The following is a 22,348-nucleotide window of genomic DNA, read 5'->3' on the forward strand; positions in this document are numbered from 1 at the left end:
TGTGACAATCGAACACTTTAACCACTAGGCTTCCCGACCGCCCCTTCTCTTTAAACAAGCTGGAAATAGCAATCAGTTACTATATTTTCAAAAGCCATTGCCTGAGAACCAGTTCTTTTACTTTGATACGCCTAAGTAACCTAAGCCATGTCAGCACCTCAACAGGTTTAAAGAAACGACAAGTGCTGGTCATGCATATGGCCATTTAGCAAAAGTTTCTGTCAGCATTGATATAAAAAACAATCTTCACAGTCAAAATAAATACTGAGGAACGAAAACTGGTTCTAAAGGTCAACAAAATATGATGTAATCATAAGAAGGAACATACAGCTTCCTCAGTGTGGCAATTTCAGAGAAGATTTTTACAGAGCAAATACACTGGAAGTAGGTTTCAAAACACCAGAACATTAGCATCATTAACATCATGTCACAAATAAATCATGTAATGATGACTGTTTTTGTTTGTAGCTACTACCCTTGACCTTCAAATACATGATGCTGAAGAAATCTTTGTTGAAACGGAGAGCTTCAGGACTGTAAAACAAAAACTGAAGGATTTTGGCCATGTCACCATCTGTGGTGCTTCAGGAGAAGGCAAAACTACAGCAGCTCTTGTGCTGGGTTCACAGTATAGACAAAGGGGTTACAAACTCGCATTTGTGGACAGAATCAAAAAGTTTGACTTGGACAGCCTCTTGAGTTCATCACCTAGAGTATTTCTTATCATTGATGATATGTTTGGTACTGTTGGACTATCTACAGTTGTTTCACAGCTAAAAACATTCCTCAATAAGCTTGACAGACACTTAAAACACTGCAAAAGGCTACAAAAACAGCAAGCTAAAAAAGAAGTTGAACATGAAAATAAAACAAGTAGAGGTCCTGACCGACAACAACAGCCCACAAAGGATATTCGTGTTGTCTTCACATCCAAGACATACAACTTCCATGATGGACTTGCTAAGCTGCAGTATGAAGGATTCTCTCTGTTCAAGGGACCAACACTGGTGGATTTAACAACTCAAGAGAGACACAGATATACTCATGCAGAGAAGAAGGCTATATTTGAGCACCACAGGAAAATACATAAAGAATATTCTGATGAAGACTGTGAAGATATACCTGACTTTGAACTGTGGGACATAGATCCAAATATGTTTGGATTTCCTCTCATTTGCAAACTTTGTTTTGAACTTTCATCCTTTCATCAAAATACAAAGGACTTTTTCAAGAGACCACTGTTTTATCTAAGGCTGGAACTCAAAAACATGCTGGAGTCAAACAGTGATCGCTCCGCCATACTGGTTCTGATGCTACTGTGTGATGATAAGTTAAATTTGGCGGAATTGGAAGCAGACGGCAAGGACCAGAAACTGGACAACATGGTCAGAACTGTTTTAAAGTTGATGCCATCAGCATCACGCTTAGGAATGTACAAAGAAGCAAAGTGTCTTAGAGGAACATTTTTTACACGTGGTGATGCTATTGGATTTGCCCATTCTTCCATATATGATGCTTGTGCTTGTTCGTTGTATGACATCAGTCCAACATTTGTGCTGACTCACTGCAGTGACAACTTCATATATGAGCGAGTGCAACCACAACCAGTAGAGGAAACCAAAATCGATGATCATCTCCACCTGATATATGTCTCAGACCAGTATTATGATATCCTGACTACCAGACTTGCAGACTCAATAAAGAATGGGCGGTTTTCAAAATCAGTGACACACCCCATCCTCCGACACGAAAAGGTAGCTCTTCAGTTGCTTGAAAAGCTACAACCTGATGGATCCATGGATGACTGTTGGTTCCACAAGAGAGATGAAGGGACATGCTTTTTATCTTGGGCTGTTTTAGGACACAGTCAAAAGTTTGTCCGAGAAATAGAAAAGAGAACTGGAGGAGAATTTACTCAAACAGAGATCAGTGACGCCATGGAAGATTGTGTGATCAACAACAACCTGACAGTATTGAAGTGGCTTTTATCCAGAAGTAAAAATCCAGACATTGATTTAATGAGCAGATGGCTTTTGCTGGCTGCACCACATGGGAGTTCTGAAACACTTGTTTATCTGATAGAAAATGGTGCTGATGTGTTTACTACTGATGCAGACAAGAGAAACATAATACACTTAGCATGCATGACAGGGCAGAAGAAGACACTAAAGGTGTTGACAGAACACAACATCAAACTCTTTGATCATGAAAAGAAGAAAGTTGTAATCAACTCTTTTAATGGTGAAGAGATGACTCCACTCATGATTGCAGCACTCATAGGATCTCATGAGTGCTATCAGCTATTGCAATCAATGTCTAACAAGAAAACCAAATATAAGAATGAAGATGACTTAATTCACCTGGCCTGTGAGGGTGGTAACAGGGCTATAGTACAACATCTTGTGTCACCTTCTAATATGGATACTAGAGGACGGAATGGATTTACACCAATAATGATAGCAGCTGGCAAAGGACATCAAAGTGTGTTTGAAGTCCTAGTATCAAAGCAAGCTGACCAGACACAAGTAGCCAACAATGGTGATAGTTTACTTCATCTTGCCTGTCAGGGTGGCAACAAGGCTATAGTACAACATCTTGTGTCACCTTCAAATATCAATACTAGAGGACAGTATGAATGTACTCCAGTAATGATAGCAGCTTTCTTTGGACATCAAAGTGTGTTTGAACTCCTAGTATCAAACCAAGCTGACCAGACACCAGTAGCCAACATTGGAGGTAGTTTACTTCATGCTGCCTGTTTGGGTGGCAACAAGGCTATAGTACAACATCTTGTGTCACCTTCAAATATCAATACTAGAGGACAGAATGGATGTACACCAATAATGATGGCAGCTTTAAAAGGACATCAAAGTGTGTTTAACCTCCTGGTATCAAAGCAAGCTGACCTGACACTGGTGGACAACAATGGTGAAAGTTTACTTCATCTTGCCTGTCAGGGTGGTAACAAGGCTATAGCACAACATCTTGCCTCACCTTCTAATATCAATGCTAGAGGGCATAATGGATATACACCAATAATGATAGCAGCTGTCCTTGGACATCAAAGTGTGTTTGACCTCCTAGTATCAAAGCAAGCTGACCTGACACTGGTGAACAACGATGGTGATAGTTTACTTCATGTTGCCTGTCAGGGTGGTAACAAGGCTATAGCACAACATCTTGTGTCACCATCTAATATCAATGCTAGAGGACAGAATGGATATACACCAATAATGATAGCAGCTTTCTTTGGACATCAAAGTGTGTTTGACCTCCTGGTATCAAAGCAAGCTGACCTGACACTGGTGAGCAACTATGGTGATAGTTTACTTCATGTTGCCTGTGAGGGTGGTAACAAGGCTATAGTACAATATCTTGTGTCACCTTCAAATATCAATACTAGAGGACGGAATGGATTTACACCAATAATGATAGCAGCTGTCAAAGGACATCAAAGTGTGTTTGATCTCCTGGTATCAAAGCAAGCTGACCTGACACTGGTGAACAACAATGGTGATAGTTTACTTCATGTTGCCTGTCAGGGTGGTAACAAGGCTATAGCACAACATCTTGTGTCACCTTCTAATATCAATGCTAGAGGACAGAATGGATATACACCCATAATGATAGCAGCTTTGAAAGGACATCAAAGTGTGTTTGACCTCCTAGTATCAAAGCAAGCTGACCTGACACTGGTGAACAACAATGGTGATAGTTTACTTCATGTTGCCTGTCAGGGTGGTAACAAGGCTATAGTACAATATCTTGTGTCACCTACTAATATCGATACTAGAGGACGGAATGGATTTACACCAATAATGATAGCTGCTGTTTCTGGACATCAAAGTGTGTTTGACCTCCTCATATCGAGGAATGCTGACCTGACACACTGGATAGCTGTCATAATAGTTCACTTCATTTTGCCTGACATACGGTCACGACAGCCATAGTTTTATAACTGTGTCACCTGCTAACAGAAACATGATGCACTTGTGCTGGTCAATGGGTATCTACTTCCAGGACGTGCCAGGACGTGTCGCGCCATTGAGAACATAAAAAGTCAAGATGCCGTTGTTGCTGTTGTATTTGTAGCAATCACTGTAAGAAATCTGTGAATGGCCGGAAGATCACTATGCACAGATTTCCTGCAGATATATGACTGAGAAGGGTTTGGATTCAAAGGTGCAAACTTGTCTGTTCCAACTTTAAATATTCAAGAAATGACAGCACCAGATTATGCTCGGAACACTTTGATGGACAGCAGGGACCGAGTAAACTTCATCCTTTGCCAAACAAGACATTCAAACGTTTGGTAAGTTTGGTAGGTAAAAAAAATGTATCTAACTTTAGACCTTGATGTTATTTCGTTTGCTCCAGTCATTTTGGTGCAACCAAAGTGTTATTGTTAAAGCAAGTTATTCCATTAGCATGATTAGGCTGTCCTACAACTTTAGGAGCCAACACCCACATATTGTACATAATTATATCAAGTACTGAGTTTAATGTTTAATATTTCTTATTTTAGTCAGGATACAATAATGTAAATTCCAAATTAGATTTATACATAATTATACACGGTATTGTCTGGAACCACATGCAAGACTGTTTTGGATCACGGTATTGTCTGGAACCACACGCAAGACTGTTTTGGATCACAGTGTTGTCTGGAACGACATGCCAGACAATTTTGGATCACGGTATTGTCTGGAACCACATGCAAGACTGTTTTGGATCACGGTATTGTCTCTTTACTCTTGTTCTTAAATGATATTCATTCACATGAAATGAAGTATGGACAGATTCATGAAACAAATGACTGATGACAGTATGTTTGAAAATGTGCTTTGTTCATATATTGTGCAGTACACCAGTTTGGAAAGCCCACACAAAGGGAGATAATTTACTGAAACTACTTTGTAGTGCCTTGTGGCAAGCTCATGCTCTATGCTTCAAGCTCTATGTATCCATATGTAAGTACCAAATAGTTATTTTTCATATGATTTATATTCATGCTTATAAAACATACTCTGAGCCTAAGTCCTAAATGCTGCAATAAGGACTTGACTTGAATTTGTTACACTGAATGGTCTAGAAAACTCAACAGTCATAACCATGTTGAATATTAAACTGTTATATTAATGTCTCACTAGCTGTTCAACAGCAATCCACATTTAAAGGGGCACTGATCTAACGCAATTCCCCGGACTGGTTGTTGCCTTTGTTATTGTTTTTTCCCCCGTGAGTACCCGGATGATACGCAACGCAACTGAGCGTGACCAGAGACTGGGCTACCGTCTGCAAGGACAGCTAAATAAACTTTGAGGCTGGAGGCAATATTTGTTTTACGCGTTTTTGCATAAACACTGATTGGTTAACTGTGATCTATAAAGATTTCGACAAAGGGCGCATGTTAATTAATTTCTTCAGCCTAAACAAACAGACAAAAAGAACAGCGGAGCTCATCGGATGTCGTCATTTGGAAATACCCCAGATGGTTATAGTTTAATACTAAAGAAAGTATCCATGCAGTGATAGCATTTTCGGATTTCGGCTTGCGTCGATAATACGATTACTACTCTCTTGTTGTCATCCACGTTTTCTCGTATAACCCTACACTTGTGTATTTGTCGTCATTCACTTGATGCTCAGTTAATGAATTTATTACAGGTACAATTAGTGGTAGCACCACTTAGATTACCTGACAAAGGTTCCCATTTGGCATTTATTGTGTCTGGGGTAATTATTCAATCTAAATCCAGGTTTGAAGTGAGGTGAAATGTGTGTTATGTAATATGCACGTGGCAGCCCAGCAAGAGATGAATGATCAGTTGATTTACTTTTTTTTGTAAATCAACGGATCGTTCATAGTCATAAAAGGATTAACAGACAATACGTTGATTGATTAATCACTGTTATCTTGCACAGTGGATATGTCAAGAGTGAGTGTTTACATGTCTAGGTTTACTAAAACAAAGGGAATACACTCATATCATGGCGTGAAGTGCCGATGTAAAAACAACATACTTTGTTCAAAGGGTTAACTGTTAATACGTTGATTGATTGATCATTGTTATCCATCACTCAATGGATTTTTTAGGAACCGTGGACGTTATGAAAATAGTTGTCACGTGGGCTTTCTCGGCAGACCATTGAAACTTGACACCTATGTGAAACACTTGAAAGAATCCAGGTGATCAGTTGAGAAACGAACACGGGTTATAATATCCCGAAACGATATATATCTTTTAAAATATTTGATTGTTACTGAGACACGTGACATCGAATATTTTTTTTGTACAGCTGCAGACGAGTGGGATATTGTTCCTTTGTGTGGATATTCACGGATACATTCCTCGAACAAGGAAGCTGCCTAAAATTTATACACATATATTTGGTAGGTTGTAATTATGATATTTGCATTTTGTTTTCCTTCATTTGAACCGATTCGTTCTTGTTTCTCTACGTCTTGGTTGGGAAATTCTTCAATTAGCGATAGATGTTGTTTTCACAGGTCTATTCCTTTGTAACCGTGTATATATTACCGTCAATTTGTAAAATGTGATTCTCTCAGGCAATTTATAAAATGTGTAAATATTTCAGTCATTTTGACTAAAAAATCTGTCCAGATTGATTAAGACGATCAAAAGGGCCTACAAACATCACAACAGATTATTATGTAGGATTAGAAGCCAAACAACATGGAAATGTACTTTTCAACGTAACATTTTCAGTCTCTTGGTGATGACATTAAACATCAAAATTTTTGGAATTCGTTATCATAATAATACAGATGGAAATGTTTTTCAGTCACTTTGTAAAATAACTGAATATTTAGACGTTTAATAAATTTGTTACACATTTGACACTAAAAAATATACACACTATAAAAAAAGCAATGCTCAGGTGAAATATTCTTTGTGTAGCAAGTCAAAATAGTGTAAACGAAAATCGCAAAATTACCAAGCAAGTGACTTATCAAAACTTCGTTACCATTACTGATGCTACCCACAAAGATACCTACATTTCCTTATTATCTCGAAAACTGTATTTCATTTTGTTGATCAGTGTGACCATACGCCCTTATTACTACCCATTAAAGTGACGTATGCGTTTAGGAATGGCGCAGCAGAGGTCGCGAACTAGTCTAGATTTCTGCTATACATCCGGGTACTCACTGGGAAAAAACAATAACAAAGGCAACAACCAGTCCCGGGGAATTGCGTTAGATCAGTGCCCCTTTAACCCATGTCGTTGACAGGGAGTCAATATTGTTAGGAACATAGTGATCAGTTCCTCAATAAAATATGTTTGGTTTTGACATGTACATGTTTAAAAGCATTGTGTATATTTGAGCTGCAAAGCTGCTATATGCTATCAAAACAGATGGCAAAGTTTTAAAGTAATATAGCATGCCAAGTGTGAGGAAAAACAACGAAAAGGACTCATATGAACTAAATATATATTGTATTGTTTGTTGCATTTGTTTGTTAATATTAAACAAGAGGTGAAGAAATTTCATAACAAAGACGATTCAATAACATTGTACATTTAAGCAGTAACCATCATCACATGTTCCAGTCATGTGAGCTACCAATGTTCAACATTATGTCATCCAGTCATATGGAATGTAAACAGACTGTTCATACAATATATGTGCACATAGTTAAGAACATGGCACACAGATATACATGCATATACTACATATAATACACCTATTTGCATACGTATCGGCTGCAGTCCTTTCTTTTATCAATATCAGGTTTTAGTAACAAAATAATACAGATCAATGCATGATCCATTCAAATATACCAGTCTCATTGCCTGCACAGTGTACAACAAAGCAATAGTATGCACATAGCCATCATTACATAATCCAGTCATATGCACATTAATGTCCAGCAGTAAATCATCTAATCATATCAGATTGTTCATACAGTATACAAGCACACAAGTAAGACTATGGCATATATACATGGATATACTACATTTATGCACCTATTTGCATACATATCAGTCAGTCCTATCTATCACTCCCATCAGGTTGTAGTATCAAGGTCGTACAGTTCAATATGTCATTCATTCAAGTAAACTGATCTCATTGCCCACACTGTGTACATATAAGCAGTAGCCATCATTACATAATCCAGTGAAGTATGACATCAATATGTAGCAGTACATCATCCATTCATATGGACCATAGGCAGAGTATTCATACCGTATATGTGCACACAAGTCAGACAGTGGTGTTTAGATATACATGCATATGCTTCATACATACACCAATTTACATTTAAAATCTTAGTATGTAATTATACAGTGGAATTCCCCTTTAACTCTTCTTGAGTATAATTCTGGTAGGGCATTAGTGAGGTAAAATTTGTTCAATTGAGGCAGCATGTCATTCCAGACTTGTTCATCAAATCAAATTCTGTCAACAGTCCACCCATTCAAAGTCCAAACCATGAAATCACATCACAGTTTTTCAGTAATAGCCATTTGACCCTGAATTTAATAATAATATCTATGAGACCTTTTAAGCCGAACACAGCCTTTTTCATCAAGAAAACAGAAGAATCGAGGATCCTTGGCACACTCCTTGGGCTCCATCCATTTCCAGTCACAACGTGCTGGACACTTTATCTCAAGAACATCACCAGGACATCCATCAACAGTTTGTATCAAACCATCTGGGCTAGCACCTAGGTGAGGATACTTTGGATTAACGATAAGACCACACTGTTCCACACAGACACAGCTCTAGTTTGCTGGTTGATAGACCTTGTGTGCTGGACACTTTATCTCAAGAACATCACCAGGACGTCTATCAACAGTTTGTATCAAACCATCTGGGCTAGCACCTAGGTGAGGATACTTTGGATTAACGATAAGACCACACTGTTCCACACAGACACAGTTCTGGTTTGCTGTTTGATAGACCTTGTGTGCTGGGATACAACCAGAACTGGCATAAACAGTCCACAATTTCTTAAAAAAACAACCCATTTACTGCGGTAAAGCTTTCAGTTCGTTCTTAAATGTATGGCGATGTATATGCGGAAGATGATTTAGTTTGTTATTTTGAGGGACCATACTGAATATGATCTTTTGTATATTTTCATGTTCCGTTCCCAATAAATAACCCACATTAAATTCTTCACCATAAATTGGAAACATATTGAGTGTTTTGTTATTTTGTACTTGTCAAATATTCACAGGCTTCATGTGCAGCAATTCACATTCATGCACAAATGTCACTGTAGATATACAATATTTCTTTTCACAAATTATGTTATAAATAGTTCAATAATTGAAATCAGGGATGTGTTTCTACATCACATTGTGGTCACAATAGCAAATGTAATAGAATCGTCCATATTACAATAGTAAAAGGAGTAACTTGAGAGGTTTCTGAAATATGTCTGATTGTGGCCGTGGAATAAATGAGCCTTGACTAGATATGCAATCCATTTTTAGTTTTAGTTTTGTTTGTAACTGTAAACAATTTTCCGCATTCAGTTCTTCGTGGCCCAATTTAAAATGCGGTCTCCTCCAACCCCACGATGTGAATAGAAATGCAAAAAATTAATTCTCACTAAATTATTTGATATAACTGTGCTGAAGGGAATCCTTGTAATTCACATATGAGTAGATGTGATAAATCCTATTTATATAATTTTTCAAAACAATTATTTCACTTGTCTGTACATTTTGACATGTTCTTTCTACATTTTTAAAATTAGTTGTATTGATTAATTGTAAATGGTATGCCACAAGGTTAGACAAAAATTACATAAGATGAAAGAGTTTTATAATTCTGTTTACAAAGTTAATACCGCTCGCCTGGAGAAAATTAATATCGCTTTATATGATAGGCTGTTCGAAATTAAATTCTGTTCGTGCAAAACGATAGCTATGGATTGTAGACGGTATATACAAGTACCAAATATATCATATACAGCACTTTGACCCCGATCTATGGGGGATGGTGCATATCGAATATGTTATATACAGGGGTCCGGAAAATTTTAATTCCCAATTGGACATTTGCATTTAGGCCACGCCCCCTGCAAATAGCGTATTTTAGTACGACTTTTTACACACACATTACAAGTTGTTACGTTTTCATAATATGATGAATTATGAATTGTTTCAATTTAAATTGTTTAATTCACTGGACAATTAATAACAAATAATATCATTTAAGATATATATGGAAAACATACGTTTGTTTCTGTTATAATAACAATCTGTTAACGTAGTGAACTGTAACATTTGGATCGAGACTATTATCCCATATTTGGTTATCACGTGACCTCACGGGGAAAGGTTTTTTTTAAACTAAAGATTATTTAAAAACCAGACAGATAATATAATCATAAATACTAAAATATCGTTGGGGAGTAGTGCACTTTACCGGGCGCACTTTTTCAGATCCAATTAGCGCTGTGGGGGCTCGAACGTGCTTCGCCGGCTCACCGGCTCTGCTAATTAATGCGTTAATTAGCCGACGCTCTACCACTGGACCACAGGCGCTATAACATGTAATCAGTGCTCGTTTAACAGGTTATTGGAATCCCCTATTGACATGCATGCGTAATTCAGTAAACAATGAATTGCGCATGCCTTGTTGTCACGGCCCGCTCTCCCATTCATCTTTTCTTGAAACCACACTCGCAATTGTTTATGTCAACATGACCGACCAATGGGATTAACTGGATTAATGCTTGAAAAGGTAAGAATTTATGGCTAACCCTTGCCTAAAGCCAGCTAACCCTAATGACCGAAAAGGGGTTTTGGATCGTAAAGACGTGTAAGTTTCCCTAAGACCGAAAACGGGTGTTGGATCGTAAAGATGGGTAAGTTTCCCTAAGACCGAAAAACGGGTGTTGGAACGTAAAGACGTGTAAGTTTCCCTAAGACCTAGAACGGGTGTTTGATCGTAAAGATGTGTAAGTTTCCCTAAGACCGAGAACGGGTGTTTGATTGTGAAGATGTGTAAGTTTCCCTAAGACCGAAAACGGGTGTTGGATCGTGAAGCGAGAGTCACCAGAGCGTGAGGCACGGTAACGGTATAACGAGACAGCGGTGGCACTATAGTGCGGTAATTGAGCAGATGGTAGAGCTCGGGCTGCGCCCGGTAAACTGCATTGTTGCCTATCGTTGATAGCAATAGTTATTTGAATACTTTTTTCATCTGTTCTTAAATATTGACCATAAAAAAAATTGATATCGATCGTCACAGAAAGCAAAATGGCGGTCAATCAAGATTCAATATACGACTAGCTACTGAAAACAATAAAATCTGCAAATCCTCATTGTATGTCAACCAAGTGAAAGTCACGACTTACAAAATGATCAGTCAGACTTTGAGGGTTTGGCAGATCCGCTCGACTGATTTGCATTGGTCGACTGGCTGTCGTCACGCTTTCGCTTCTTGTCTGAGGTTACGTATCGTAGCATTGTGAGGATAATGAGGTAAATCGATGATGCAAGGTATTTACGTACAGTTGTAAACACATTTTACTCAAATTAACAAGATGTTCTCAGTAATTAATCTTCGATTAATCAGTGTCAGTTTATTGCCTATTACAGTGATTGACCGATTGGACTATCATGTTGGTACAATGTATTTACAGCAAGCAAAACAAACAAAGCTTGTCAGTGTAGATAATCTTCATTGTGTTAGAACTGCAGACAGAAACTGCTCAGTCCTAACTGTTGATCACGTCCGGTCAAAATTTAAGAATGTCCGGACAATACTTTTCAAAATGTCCGGACAGAAAAATTTAAATGTCCGGTAAGCAATATTTTAAACCGGACATTTGAGATTCCCAATCGGACATGTCCGGCGCATATGACGGTTTCCGGACCCCTGGTTATATACATATATAATTGAGAAAGAAATATGGGGAAGTGCACACATTCATCAGACATGAAATATACATCCCTCATAATTAAACGTAGGGTGTTTTATATCAGCCATGTTATATATACATCATCAAAACTAATTGTTTGATAGGTACTACTTAGAAGTTGACGGATGACAAAGTAGACACAATTTATGGATAACTTCTTTAATACTGTAAAGGCGACGTTTCCGTATAGACCCTTATGCCGTTGTCAAGTAAGTCTTGTCAAGCAAGTCCTTATGCAGTTGTCAGTCAAGCCTTGCTTGACAACGGTATGAGTATCTATACAGTATTAAAGAAGTTGTGTCTACTTCATCATTTAAAATGAAAGGCGCGGGGGAGTATGCATATCGGATATAAAATATACACCACCCAGAACGATAGATAATGATAGAGGGTTCGTATCGGATGTATTATATTATACATACTTAAGAATGCTGTAGATGCAGACTAATGCAAGCTTTGAAACATTCTAAGAAGTAACATATCCAAGCTGGATGTTGACGATTGTTTCAGAGTTGCAATCTACCCACATATACAAGTAACTGGTAACCTCAAATACCTCCCTAACTTAACCCCAGCGTTCCCGTTTACCGGTAATTACCAGTTTTTTACCGGTAAAATTTGGCTTGGACCGGTAATTCATGAGACTGCCAGTCCCTGTGGCCCGGCAAATAAAGTGCCTTATAAATGTTTGTTGTTCAACAAAACATCGGTGATATTCAAGTCGGCTTGTCTGTTACCATCAGGGGTTCCCCTTGTCTATTTCTAGGTTAAATATCAATTTGTAGTGACTTGTCTCGAAATATATAAAAAAAAGAAGAGAAAATTGTGACTGAAGTTTGTGTGGATGGCGTATAGATCTAACTGAGTTACTTCAGAGATGACATCTTTTCATTGTACATGATGTTGCAAGAATTAAAACAAAATAATTTTCATACGTTTTTTTATTGTTGAAAGTTGGGACTGGCAAAAATTAGGAGGGACTGGTAATTTTTAGAGTTGCCAGCACACAAGGACTGGCAGTTTCAAAAGCCAGCGGGAACACTGAACCCTATCACATATACATGATACGGGTAATACAAGCTCAGCAGTTTGGTGTGCAAATATAAAACAAACAGATAAAAGCGGTAAGAGGGATAGGACTGCTCATACATGCATGCACCAGTAAACCAGAAGTGAGTATAGTTACTTCAGTGTTTTAGGAACCAGACAGCTTCAATGTGAAATTGCAGTTTGTCTTGTTTGGAAGATCTCCAAATGACAGGAACGATATATTGAAGCAAGTCGAAATAACATATTTAGCCTAAAAAAATTAAGATGATCCATGGACAGTGCAGTCTGTATGTCTATGATGGACATGGCTTAAAATATACACACAGCTACGCTTGTTGTGGGAGGCGACAATCGATGGACCGGGTGGTCATGCTTGTATAGTGACTTCGTTGATTGTGTGTCATGTGATCCGATATAAATACATGTAATCGAGACTGGGCCAGACAAACGAGTATGAACAAGGTCCCATGCCGACATGTACGATGTCGCAATCAAGCAAAAAAGGAACCTATCTCCCCAAGTCTCTTTAGTCGCCCCTCATGACACGATTCTAAGCCGGATTCCCCATCCGATCAAGGAAATATTACCTGCATGCTCATCTTTGATGTTACTGGTACTTGCAGCAAAATGTTGGTCCACATAGGCAGGGAGCAAAGTAGTGGTTGATATTATAAGCAAACATCCAGCACGTCGGAGGACGTTGAACTCCTGATCCATGAAGTCACCCAGTAAGACAACTAAGCATGTTTGGCTCGGGGACCACTTCTACACGGAATCAACTGCCTCACTGGCCTATAGTGGATAGACGGCGGCAGAAGGAGTAAGTTTGTTTGTTTGTTGCTTAACGCCACACTCAGCAATATTCAAGCTATATGGCGGCGGTCTGTAAATAATCGAGTCTGGACCAGACAATCCAGTGATTGACATCATGAGCATCGATCCACGCAACTGATGACATGTATCAACCAAGTCAGCGATCCTGACCACCCGATCCCGGTAGTCGCCTTTTACGGGAAGCATGGGTGGGTGAAGATCTATTCTACTCCAGGTCTTCACGGGTCAGAAGGAGTAAGTGGGTGAATATGTATTTACACTGATTTTAGCAGCATTCCAGGAATATCATGGTGCGGAACACCAGAAATAGACTTTACACACTGAACACATGATGGGAATCGAGCCCAGGCCTTCGACGCGACGAGCGAACTCTTTGACCACTACGCTAACCCATCGCACCCCTGAAGGTGGAAGTTAAAATATACGGGAAAAGATAGTACCCATGCTGGGCGATTGGCATGAAGTTGATAAAAGAACTGTACACAGTACATATTCTGTTTTACAAAACTCATGTAAGAATCCATGTATTACCCTCACACCCTCAGTAAATACGAGAATTTCTGAATTCTGACACTCCTTGTGTGACACACAAACTGGTATAAAAATCGCTATAAAAGTACCAATCATGACCTGTCTCAGTATTTGCTAAGTCTGTAGTCCTAATCACTATCAAAAGCTAAAATTAATTATAAATATTCAACAGTTGACAGATTTTCAAGGTGTTATGCCGCTTCTGCACAGTTTGATTACGGTAAGACAAAGGTAAATATATAATCAAAAATTAATAAAAATCAATACCAATCTTGGACTATGACCCCTCAATATGTGCTCATAAGTTGTATTGTCAACAGCTAAAAGAATTCCATTCACTGAACATGTGAAAGGGCTATCCCATTTCTGGTCAAGGGGATGTGGGTGATAATGTAGTAAAAGATCTCTTAAAATTAGTAGTATTGACCAATTGCATTCAGATTCTGCTCACAAGTGCAAAATGTTATTTACTATCATCAGTCAAGAAGAAATCTTAAGGTTCAATTAACTGTAGATTTTATAGGCCTTATCCCATTTCTGGTCAAAGAACATGGGTGATATTAAAGTAAGAAAATCACTTAAAAATTAAAAAGAAATATACTGACCCATAGCATTCAGATTCTGCTCACAGGTTTGAAATGTTATTTACTATCATCAGCCAAAATGAACTCTTAAGATTCCATTAATTGTAGATTTTAAAGGCATTATCCCACTTATGTTCAAGGTGACATGAGTGATAATATAGTAAAAAGTCTCTACGATATATTTTTCATATCACCTTGACCAGAAATGGGATATCACCCATAAAATCTACACCTAATGAATTCTTAAGATCCGTAAAACAGGGGCCGTAACTCTGTCAAAATTAGTCGAAATGAAACAGGACTGCGATATGAGTATCATCAACATGTCGACATCTTGTGTGTAGAGTTTCAGGGATATTCTCTGGAAACTGTAGGAGGAGTTGATTTCACAAGCTTAGTACCCTCTGTGGGAGGGACAGACAGACAGACGGACGGACTGCACCATGACATAATCCCCCTTCGGCCATTCTGGCCTGGCAGGGGATATAAAGTAAAGGTATAATCACTTACCTTGACGATCTCACTTTAAAAGCTTCTGCCGCTTGGCCTTCAACTGCAAGGACAAGACGACCATTTTGATCAAGTTGTGAAGGGAGGATAACTCTTACTGTTGCTTTGTCTTGCAAATTTTAATGTCAATGATGACAGAGCATGAGATAACAAGTTCAATTCTCTATTAGTAATGGGTTTATGAAATATATGTTATTTGTCTTAAGTTGGTAATTTTGAAGCCTTTCTAATTATTTCAATCATATTAAATGATATTATTTAGATTCCATATGTATCAGAGACCATAAAATATTTAATGGTCTCTCCATATATATGAGGACATTTTGCTGGCAAAATGGTTATGAAAGCTGCAATGTATATATATCTATAAGCTACCAGGAATGGTTCAATGAGTTTCACAGTTAACTCTCTCACATTCCGCACCTGCTATCCCTTGAAGCAGTTACATGTAATGGGGCTGGGAAATCCCTTGAATAGTACAAATGTAATTGTACCCCTTTCAACTCTGTTGTGCATCATATTCTCTGTTTGGTGTTTAATGACACACTCAGTAATATTCAAAATAATAGTATAATTATATTACTGTACATACCCTCCTACATATGTAGTGTGAACATCATCACCTATTGTACAGTGTCATGAGTGTATACTCCTAGATATTTTCCTCCTGTGTTTCTGTGTATGAGAAGAATAATAAATAATCTTGGAAAATAACATAACACAAACATCCTAGGAACTTGTATCATTACAATTATATCCCCACCAATAAGTGGCATAACATCTTTAAAATATATAAATCAGAGAATAATTTTATGTTCATTTGGCTTTTGCTATGCCATAGGAAAACACTGTGTTCAGAAGTGGCCAAGATAGCTATTTAACAGAAACTTTACTCTATTATCAAACATGTCACCACCTCACGAAGGTTATGATATGATAGACAATCAAATAATACATTTGTGAGTGATATCATGGTTAGAAATTAAACATGGCAATGGGTAGTAATTACAGATAATAAGCAACACGACCATTTTTAAACGAATTGCATTTTTTCATTAGCGATCTGTAAAAAAAGAAGAAATTGTATTCCGCTTTAGTTCTGCATTTGTTCTGCATTACCACTTTTATGCGCTGCTATATTAAGCTACAAATGACAGATAACGAGTCAGTAGCACTGCCATTGGCGCACTTTGCAGAACAGAGTAAAAATAAAAAACAGTGGTCTGCAACCTGAGCTCTGGTGCTCGCTTATTACAAGGAGAGGGAACGACCGAGAGCTAGGCGAGGGTCCTGGGGCCGCTGCGGCGGCTCGGACAGTGGTCTGCGGACCGGGGCTGCGACCTGAGCTCTGGTGCTTGCTTATTACAAGGAGAGGGAATGACAGAGAGCTAGGTGCTGTCCTGGAGCCGCTATGAGGCTCGGACGGTGGTCTGCGGAGCGGGGCTGCGACCTGAGCTCTGGTGCTTGCTTAGTACAAGGAGAGGGAATGACCGAGAGCTAGGCGAGGGTCCTGGGGCCGCTGCGGCGGCTCGGACGGTGGTCTGCGGACCAGGGATGTGACCTGAGCTCTAGAGAAAAGGACACTCTAGATGAGTGGAAATAGCCCAAAGCAAGTGATTGGAAGTGTACCCCCTTACAAGAGTGAGCGCCCCCAAGTTGTGCTAGGTGTGGTAACGAAGGTGCATTGTGTGCAACAATATAGAGAGGGATCACAAGATACATCAACATCGTACAAAGGAATAGACCAACACAACCAATTCAACGCAGCTGATCAGAGATGTCCTCGTAACTGGGTATTTATGGACAAGTAATTAAAGACAACTGAGCATTCTTAATAACGTCCTCTGCGGTCCGAATATAACGTGTAAAACAGTCTGACTGCCACCTCCCCAGGGTTTTTATGAGGTGATCTTCCATACGAAAAGTTGCAGCGGAGGTCGCTGCCCCTATGCGAAAAGAGTGTCCAGAGTATTTAGCTGCGTCAAGGTGTGCATGTTTCATGGTCATATTGAGCCATTGCAGGAACATGGTATGAGAAATGGCTTTTCCAACACAGTCAACAAACAGAGGATCACTGTCCCTGGCACCATGTGATAGTCTTACTTGTTTTAAGCGGTTCAAATTGGCAAAAGGGCAGATGGGAGAGTGGTTGGCAAACAAGGGACCACGCCCTGTCTAAAAATATCTGTCTTTGAAGCTTTGAGCACGAGAGTACACTTTTCCTGTATTATGGTCTATGGTGACATCAGATAGGCTTAAATTGGTACTAGCATCGAAGTCACAAGAACATGTGAACTCTGCACATCGTAGAAAACCAAAGAAGGCAGTGGTGCACATGACCTCCATTACCAGATCATTGAGAGGTCCGAGCACCCCATTTCGTAATGTACACACAATCTTCTTCAAGACATCGTAGATTATGGGTAAGCATTTAGGCACACCCTGTTGTTGTAGCTTCTTGTATCCATGAAGTAGAGTTCGTAGCTGATATAGACCACCAGTAGACACTGAATCGAACACTGTATGTACACCTGCCTTCAGATAGGTAAACTGAATACCCGTGAGATAGGATTTGACAGTGACATACTGTAGTTTTGCCTCACCGAAACAAAAGGCCACATATTGTTACATAAGTGCAGAATTAACTGGTGGCAGACACGGAGTAGCGAGTGTTGTTGTCCTTGGAGAGGAATGGAGAGACACGGGGCTTATGGGTAAATAGGCTCCCGTGTGCATGCGCAGAGGGGGAATTTGAAACCTTACGAAGGATAGTTGTAGCGTAACGTACACAAGAATAAATTTTATAATACACTGGACATGCATGTAGTAAGTAGAAAACGAAATACGTTGAATTTGCACAAACCTTAATATTAAATTATCATATATAGAAATGTACTTTTCATCGTAACATTTTCAGTCTCTTGGTGATGATATTAAACAGAAAAATGTTTGGAATTCATTGTCATAATTATACAGATGGACATATTTTTCAGTGAATTTGTAAAATAACTGAATATTCCGGTGTTTAATGAATTTCCTAAGTGAAAATTTTGCACATTTTGACTGTAAAAATATAAACACGATAAAATAAGCAATGCCCAGGAGAAACATTTACTGTTTTACTAATTTGTGTTGCAAGTCAAAACAGTGTAAACAAAAATTGCACAATTACCAAGCAAGTGACATATCAAAACTTCGTCACCACTACCGATGCTACCCACAAAGATACCTACATTTCCTTATTATTTCCAAAACTGTATTTCATTTTGTTCATCAATGTGACCATACGCCCTTATACTTTCAATAAAAGTGACAAATGCACGTACGAATTGCGCAGCACAGGTCACGAACTAGTCTACGTTTTTGCTATATCATTCAGGTACTCACAGGAAAAAACAATAACAAAGGCAACAACCAGTCCCAGAGAATTGCTTCAGATCAGTGCCCCTTATAAGATTTTTTATATTCTTAAACAAACAAATAGAAAAAACTAAGCACCATAAATCACAGGTCTCTTAACAGCGTCAGTCATGTTAGCATGTCACACAGGGAAGTGATCTGGGATTTCCTTGGGATAATGGGGGCTGACAAATCGATAACAATGTCAGCTGATAGGGTTGAAAAAGGAAGGAAAAAATACTGGTGTTATCTATTAAGTGCCATGTCACAGTGACATGTCCATGAGTTATCTATTAAGTGCCATGTCACAGTGACATGTCCATGTGAGGTGAACCTGGTCCAGGTGTCAGTAGTGAAACCCACGGGTGAAAGTAAATCTGATAAGAGTTTCAACATCAAACATAAGCATGTATTAGCATTCATTATGTATAGTCGTATGGCTATGAATAGCATATAGGCCAACATCTAAAAAATTATTTATTATATAGAATTTACTTCATACAAATTCAAATTCACATTCCCTATACATGTACTTTCAAACATTTCCGACATAGAACGTCAGTGTATGGTAATATACTTAATGTAGTTGGTATAATAAGGTCGTAACTTACTGCTATTTAGTTGAATAATGAAACATATGTCTTTACTATCACAATTCCTACGTAGTTTGTAATGTGTAACCTTCTTTGTGAAGTTGAAGAGAGTCAGCTGTTTTTTCTTTTGTTGATGGTTTCTTATCGTTGAAATGGTGCTGTATGCCAAAAGTACAGTTCATAATTTGACCCCACAAACTTTATATCATAACCATACGTTGGATTTATTTTGATCTGATATATACTCTTCAAAAAAAGAAACTTGACATAGATGTAAAACCAATCTAAAATAATTACATTAAATGAGAACCAAAAAAGTCAAACAGAAAGATGATGTGTCTATAATTTGCGAAAACACATGCAAAGCACATAAACGTAGCGTTTGGTGATCAATTTTACAGCTTAATCCAAACGCAACCGCCTGTAAAAAACGTGCAGCACAGGATCCTGCATTTAGGCATGCAGGCCCCCCTGTTGAATGGGTATAAATATCCACATCAACGGCTGTTCATACAGTCCTTATAACGGCAGTAGAGGCGGTGACAGAATGCCAAGACTGAATGCAGCTCAACGGAACAATGCCATTCGGAGATTACAAGCTGGAGCAACTCAGCAAGAAGTGGCCAGGCACTTTGGCGTATCCAAACAGACAATCTCCGCACTGTAGACCCGATACAACAACACCAACAGAGTTGACCACAGACCAAGGTTAGGAAGACCAAGGTTGACAACCTAAGCACAAGATCGATACATCCGGCTGTGACACCTCCGATATCGTACTACCACAGCCCCGTCTACAACCACACAGATCCCTGGGGTACGCAGAACATCAGATCAAACGGTACGCAACAGACTGAGGGAGGCAGGACTTTTTGCATGAAGACCTGTTCGACGTCATGTATTGACACCATGTCATCTGGCGGACCGTCTGCTTTGGTGCCAACAGAGGGTTAGATGGGCACGTGCAAGGTGGAGAAATGTACTGTTTACTGACGAGTCCCGTTTCCTACTCACACGTGCTGATGGGCGCTCACGTGTCTACAGACGTCGGGGTGAATGTTACACCCCCAACTGTGTGCAGCAGGTTGTCCCATTTGGCGGCGGGAGTGTCATGGTATGGGCCGGAATTCATCACGGTGGGAGGACGCCTCTCGTGCATGTGGCAGGTGCATTGACAGGTGTGCGTTACAGAGACTTGATCCTACAGCCTTACGTTCTTCCTCACGTCAACGTTCATGGCAGAGAGTTCCAGCAGGACAACACTCGAACGCATATTGCACGTGTTTGTCAGGACTTCTTACAGCACAACAACATCCAGACATTACCTTGGCCAGCCCGGTCACCAGATTTGTCCCCGATTGAGCATCTGTGGGACGAGTTGGATCGACGCGTTTGCAGCAGACCTGTCAACCCTCCCGCATTTTGCGGGAGACTCCCGCAATTTGATGAAATCTCCCAGTCTCCCGCAAGATGGACTATTTCTCCCGCAAAACAGAATTCTTCATTATTTAAAAAATTCGCCTCCATTGTCCCGTGAGTAAAAGCAATGAACGGGAAGTTTGCGTCCCGATCTGTCCGGTAGGCTCCCGGATTAGCGACCCTTATCACAGCCACCCGCAGGGGGACCCAGATGGGCCTTTGTCCAGTAATCAACTGGTAATTAAATTCATATGGTGAACTATTGAACAATGTAAACTGTTAAGAAAACTCGGATAGTCCTAACAGGTGCCTGAAGGGTTGAACTTGAAATGAAAAATCAGCCAAGTATTCATCACTTCATGAAATGAACTGTTGTCTTCATGTTCTTAGCGTGTATATTCTTCCATAATTTAAGAACGAAGATACATATGGCCGGTCCAGTTATACATGACTTTATTGGTTATCAGATTTGTCAGAAACTTTGTTAAAACATCAACATACCTCAAAGTTACGTCATTGAACTCTTGGAAATGAAAACAAAATATGTCCTGCAAGCGCCGTCTTCAGAAACAACACTATGCATGATTGGTTGATTCGGTAGTCGAAATAACAATGAGTTACACGATCAGGCTTCCTCACAGCTAGGATTTCAAAGTCAAAGTTTAAAGTGAAACTTATAAATTTCCTTTTGACTGACATCGTGACTTGTGTGCACAGAAAATATCAAAACAGAACTTTATCAAATTTTGCGAGAATGTATCATGTGATTATTTTACACGATTTGATTGGCTAATAGTTTGCTTGCGTCCCAGATCTGCAATCTAATTTGCATACAACAGTACTAGTCAACCAATGAGATTAATACACGTCAAGGTCAGAAAGGTCAACAACGACAACGAGACTCATTTCATTCATAAATAATAGTACTTCCAAATATGGCATACATTTCTTGGAATGGAATAACGTGAACATTTCTAGGAAATTTAAGAAGCGAAGTAATGGGACTGTCAACAGACTACCGCAGACAGAAAAAAACCAGTATATCTTATTGAAATTAAGGGCGCTGATGTTGCGTCAGGATAAATGCATTTGATATTTCTTTGGCGAATTTTGTAACTAACATCGCGCCAAATACTCAGAAAACCTGCACCGTAACGAAGCCTGACAACTGGTCGGATTGAACACAGACACACACGTCGTCAACTGGTCAAGCTACCGTTTGTGAAATTTCATTTATCTGTTTGCGTTTATCTGAGATGATCTTTGAACGAAAGTTATATGGGTAGATTGTGCTGGGTTTATTTTTGGAGGAGGAAAATGCAAACGGAAATTAAGCAAGCTGTACGTATAAGAAACTTATTGATTATTTATTGTTTCAAAATATTTGGTTTTCTTTGTAACATTATTAAAAATAAAAGTTGGAAATTATCTTATCTTCACTATCTTAAAAATCTCCCCCTTTGGAGGCAAATCTGCCCCATTTTGAAGTCAAATCTCCCACATTGTCATGATG

The 22,348-nt window shown here is 39.1% G+C and overlaps 1 protein-coding gene and 1 long non-coding RNA gene across 3 annotated transcripts in view; one reads left to right on the forward strand and one right to left on the reverse strand.

Annotated features, from left to right (window-relative positions):
- Positions 1-5,293, forward strand: part of LOC124123220 (ankyrin-2-like) — a 32,358-nt gene extending 27,065 nt beyond the window's left edge. Inside the window, exon 5 of one of the 2 annotated variants that reach the window (XM_048401654.1) lies at positions 469-5,293. In XM_048401654.1, the coding sequence (XP_048257611.1) occupies positions 469-3,950 (3,482 nt within the window). In that variant the 3' untranslated portion in view covers positions 3,951-5,293. The remainder of the gene's footprint in view (positions 1-468) is intronic. The other variant, XM_048401655.1, reaches the window with a different exon arrangement.
- LOC124120682 overlaps positions 1-22,348 on the reverse strand; it is a 103,753-nt gene that overhangs the window by 44,066 nt on the left and 37,339 nt on the right. Inside the window, exon 3 of the long non-coding RNA XR_007222755.1 lies at positions 15,425-15,467. This is a non-coding gene — a long non-coding RNA (uncharacterized LOC124120682). The remainder of the gene's footprint in view (positions 1-15,424; positions 15,468-22,348) is intronic.

Source organism: Haliotis rufescens, unplaced genomic scaffold (genome assembly GCF_023055435.1).
Source record: "Haliotis rufescens isolate VD_foot unplaced genomic scaffold, xgHalRufe1.0.p SCAF_23, whole genome shotgun sequence".
Lineage (NCBI taxonomy): Eukaryota > Metazoa > Mollusca > Gastropoda > Lepetellida > Haliotidae > Haliotis > Haliotis rufescens.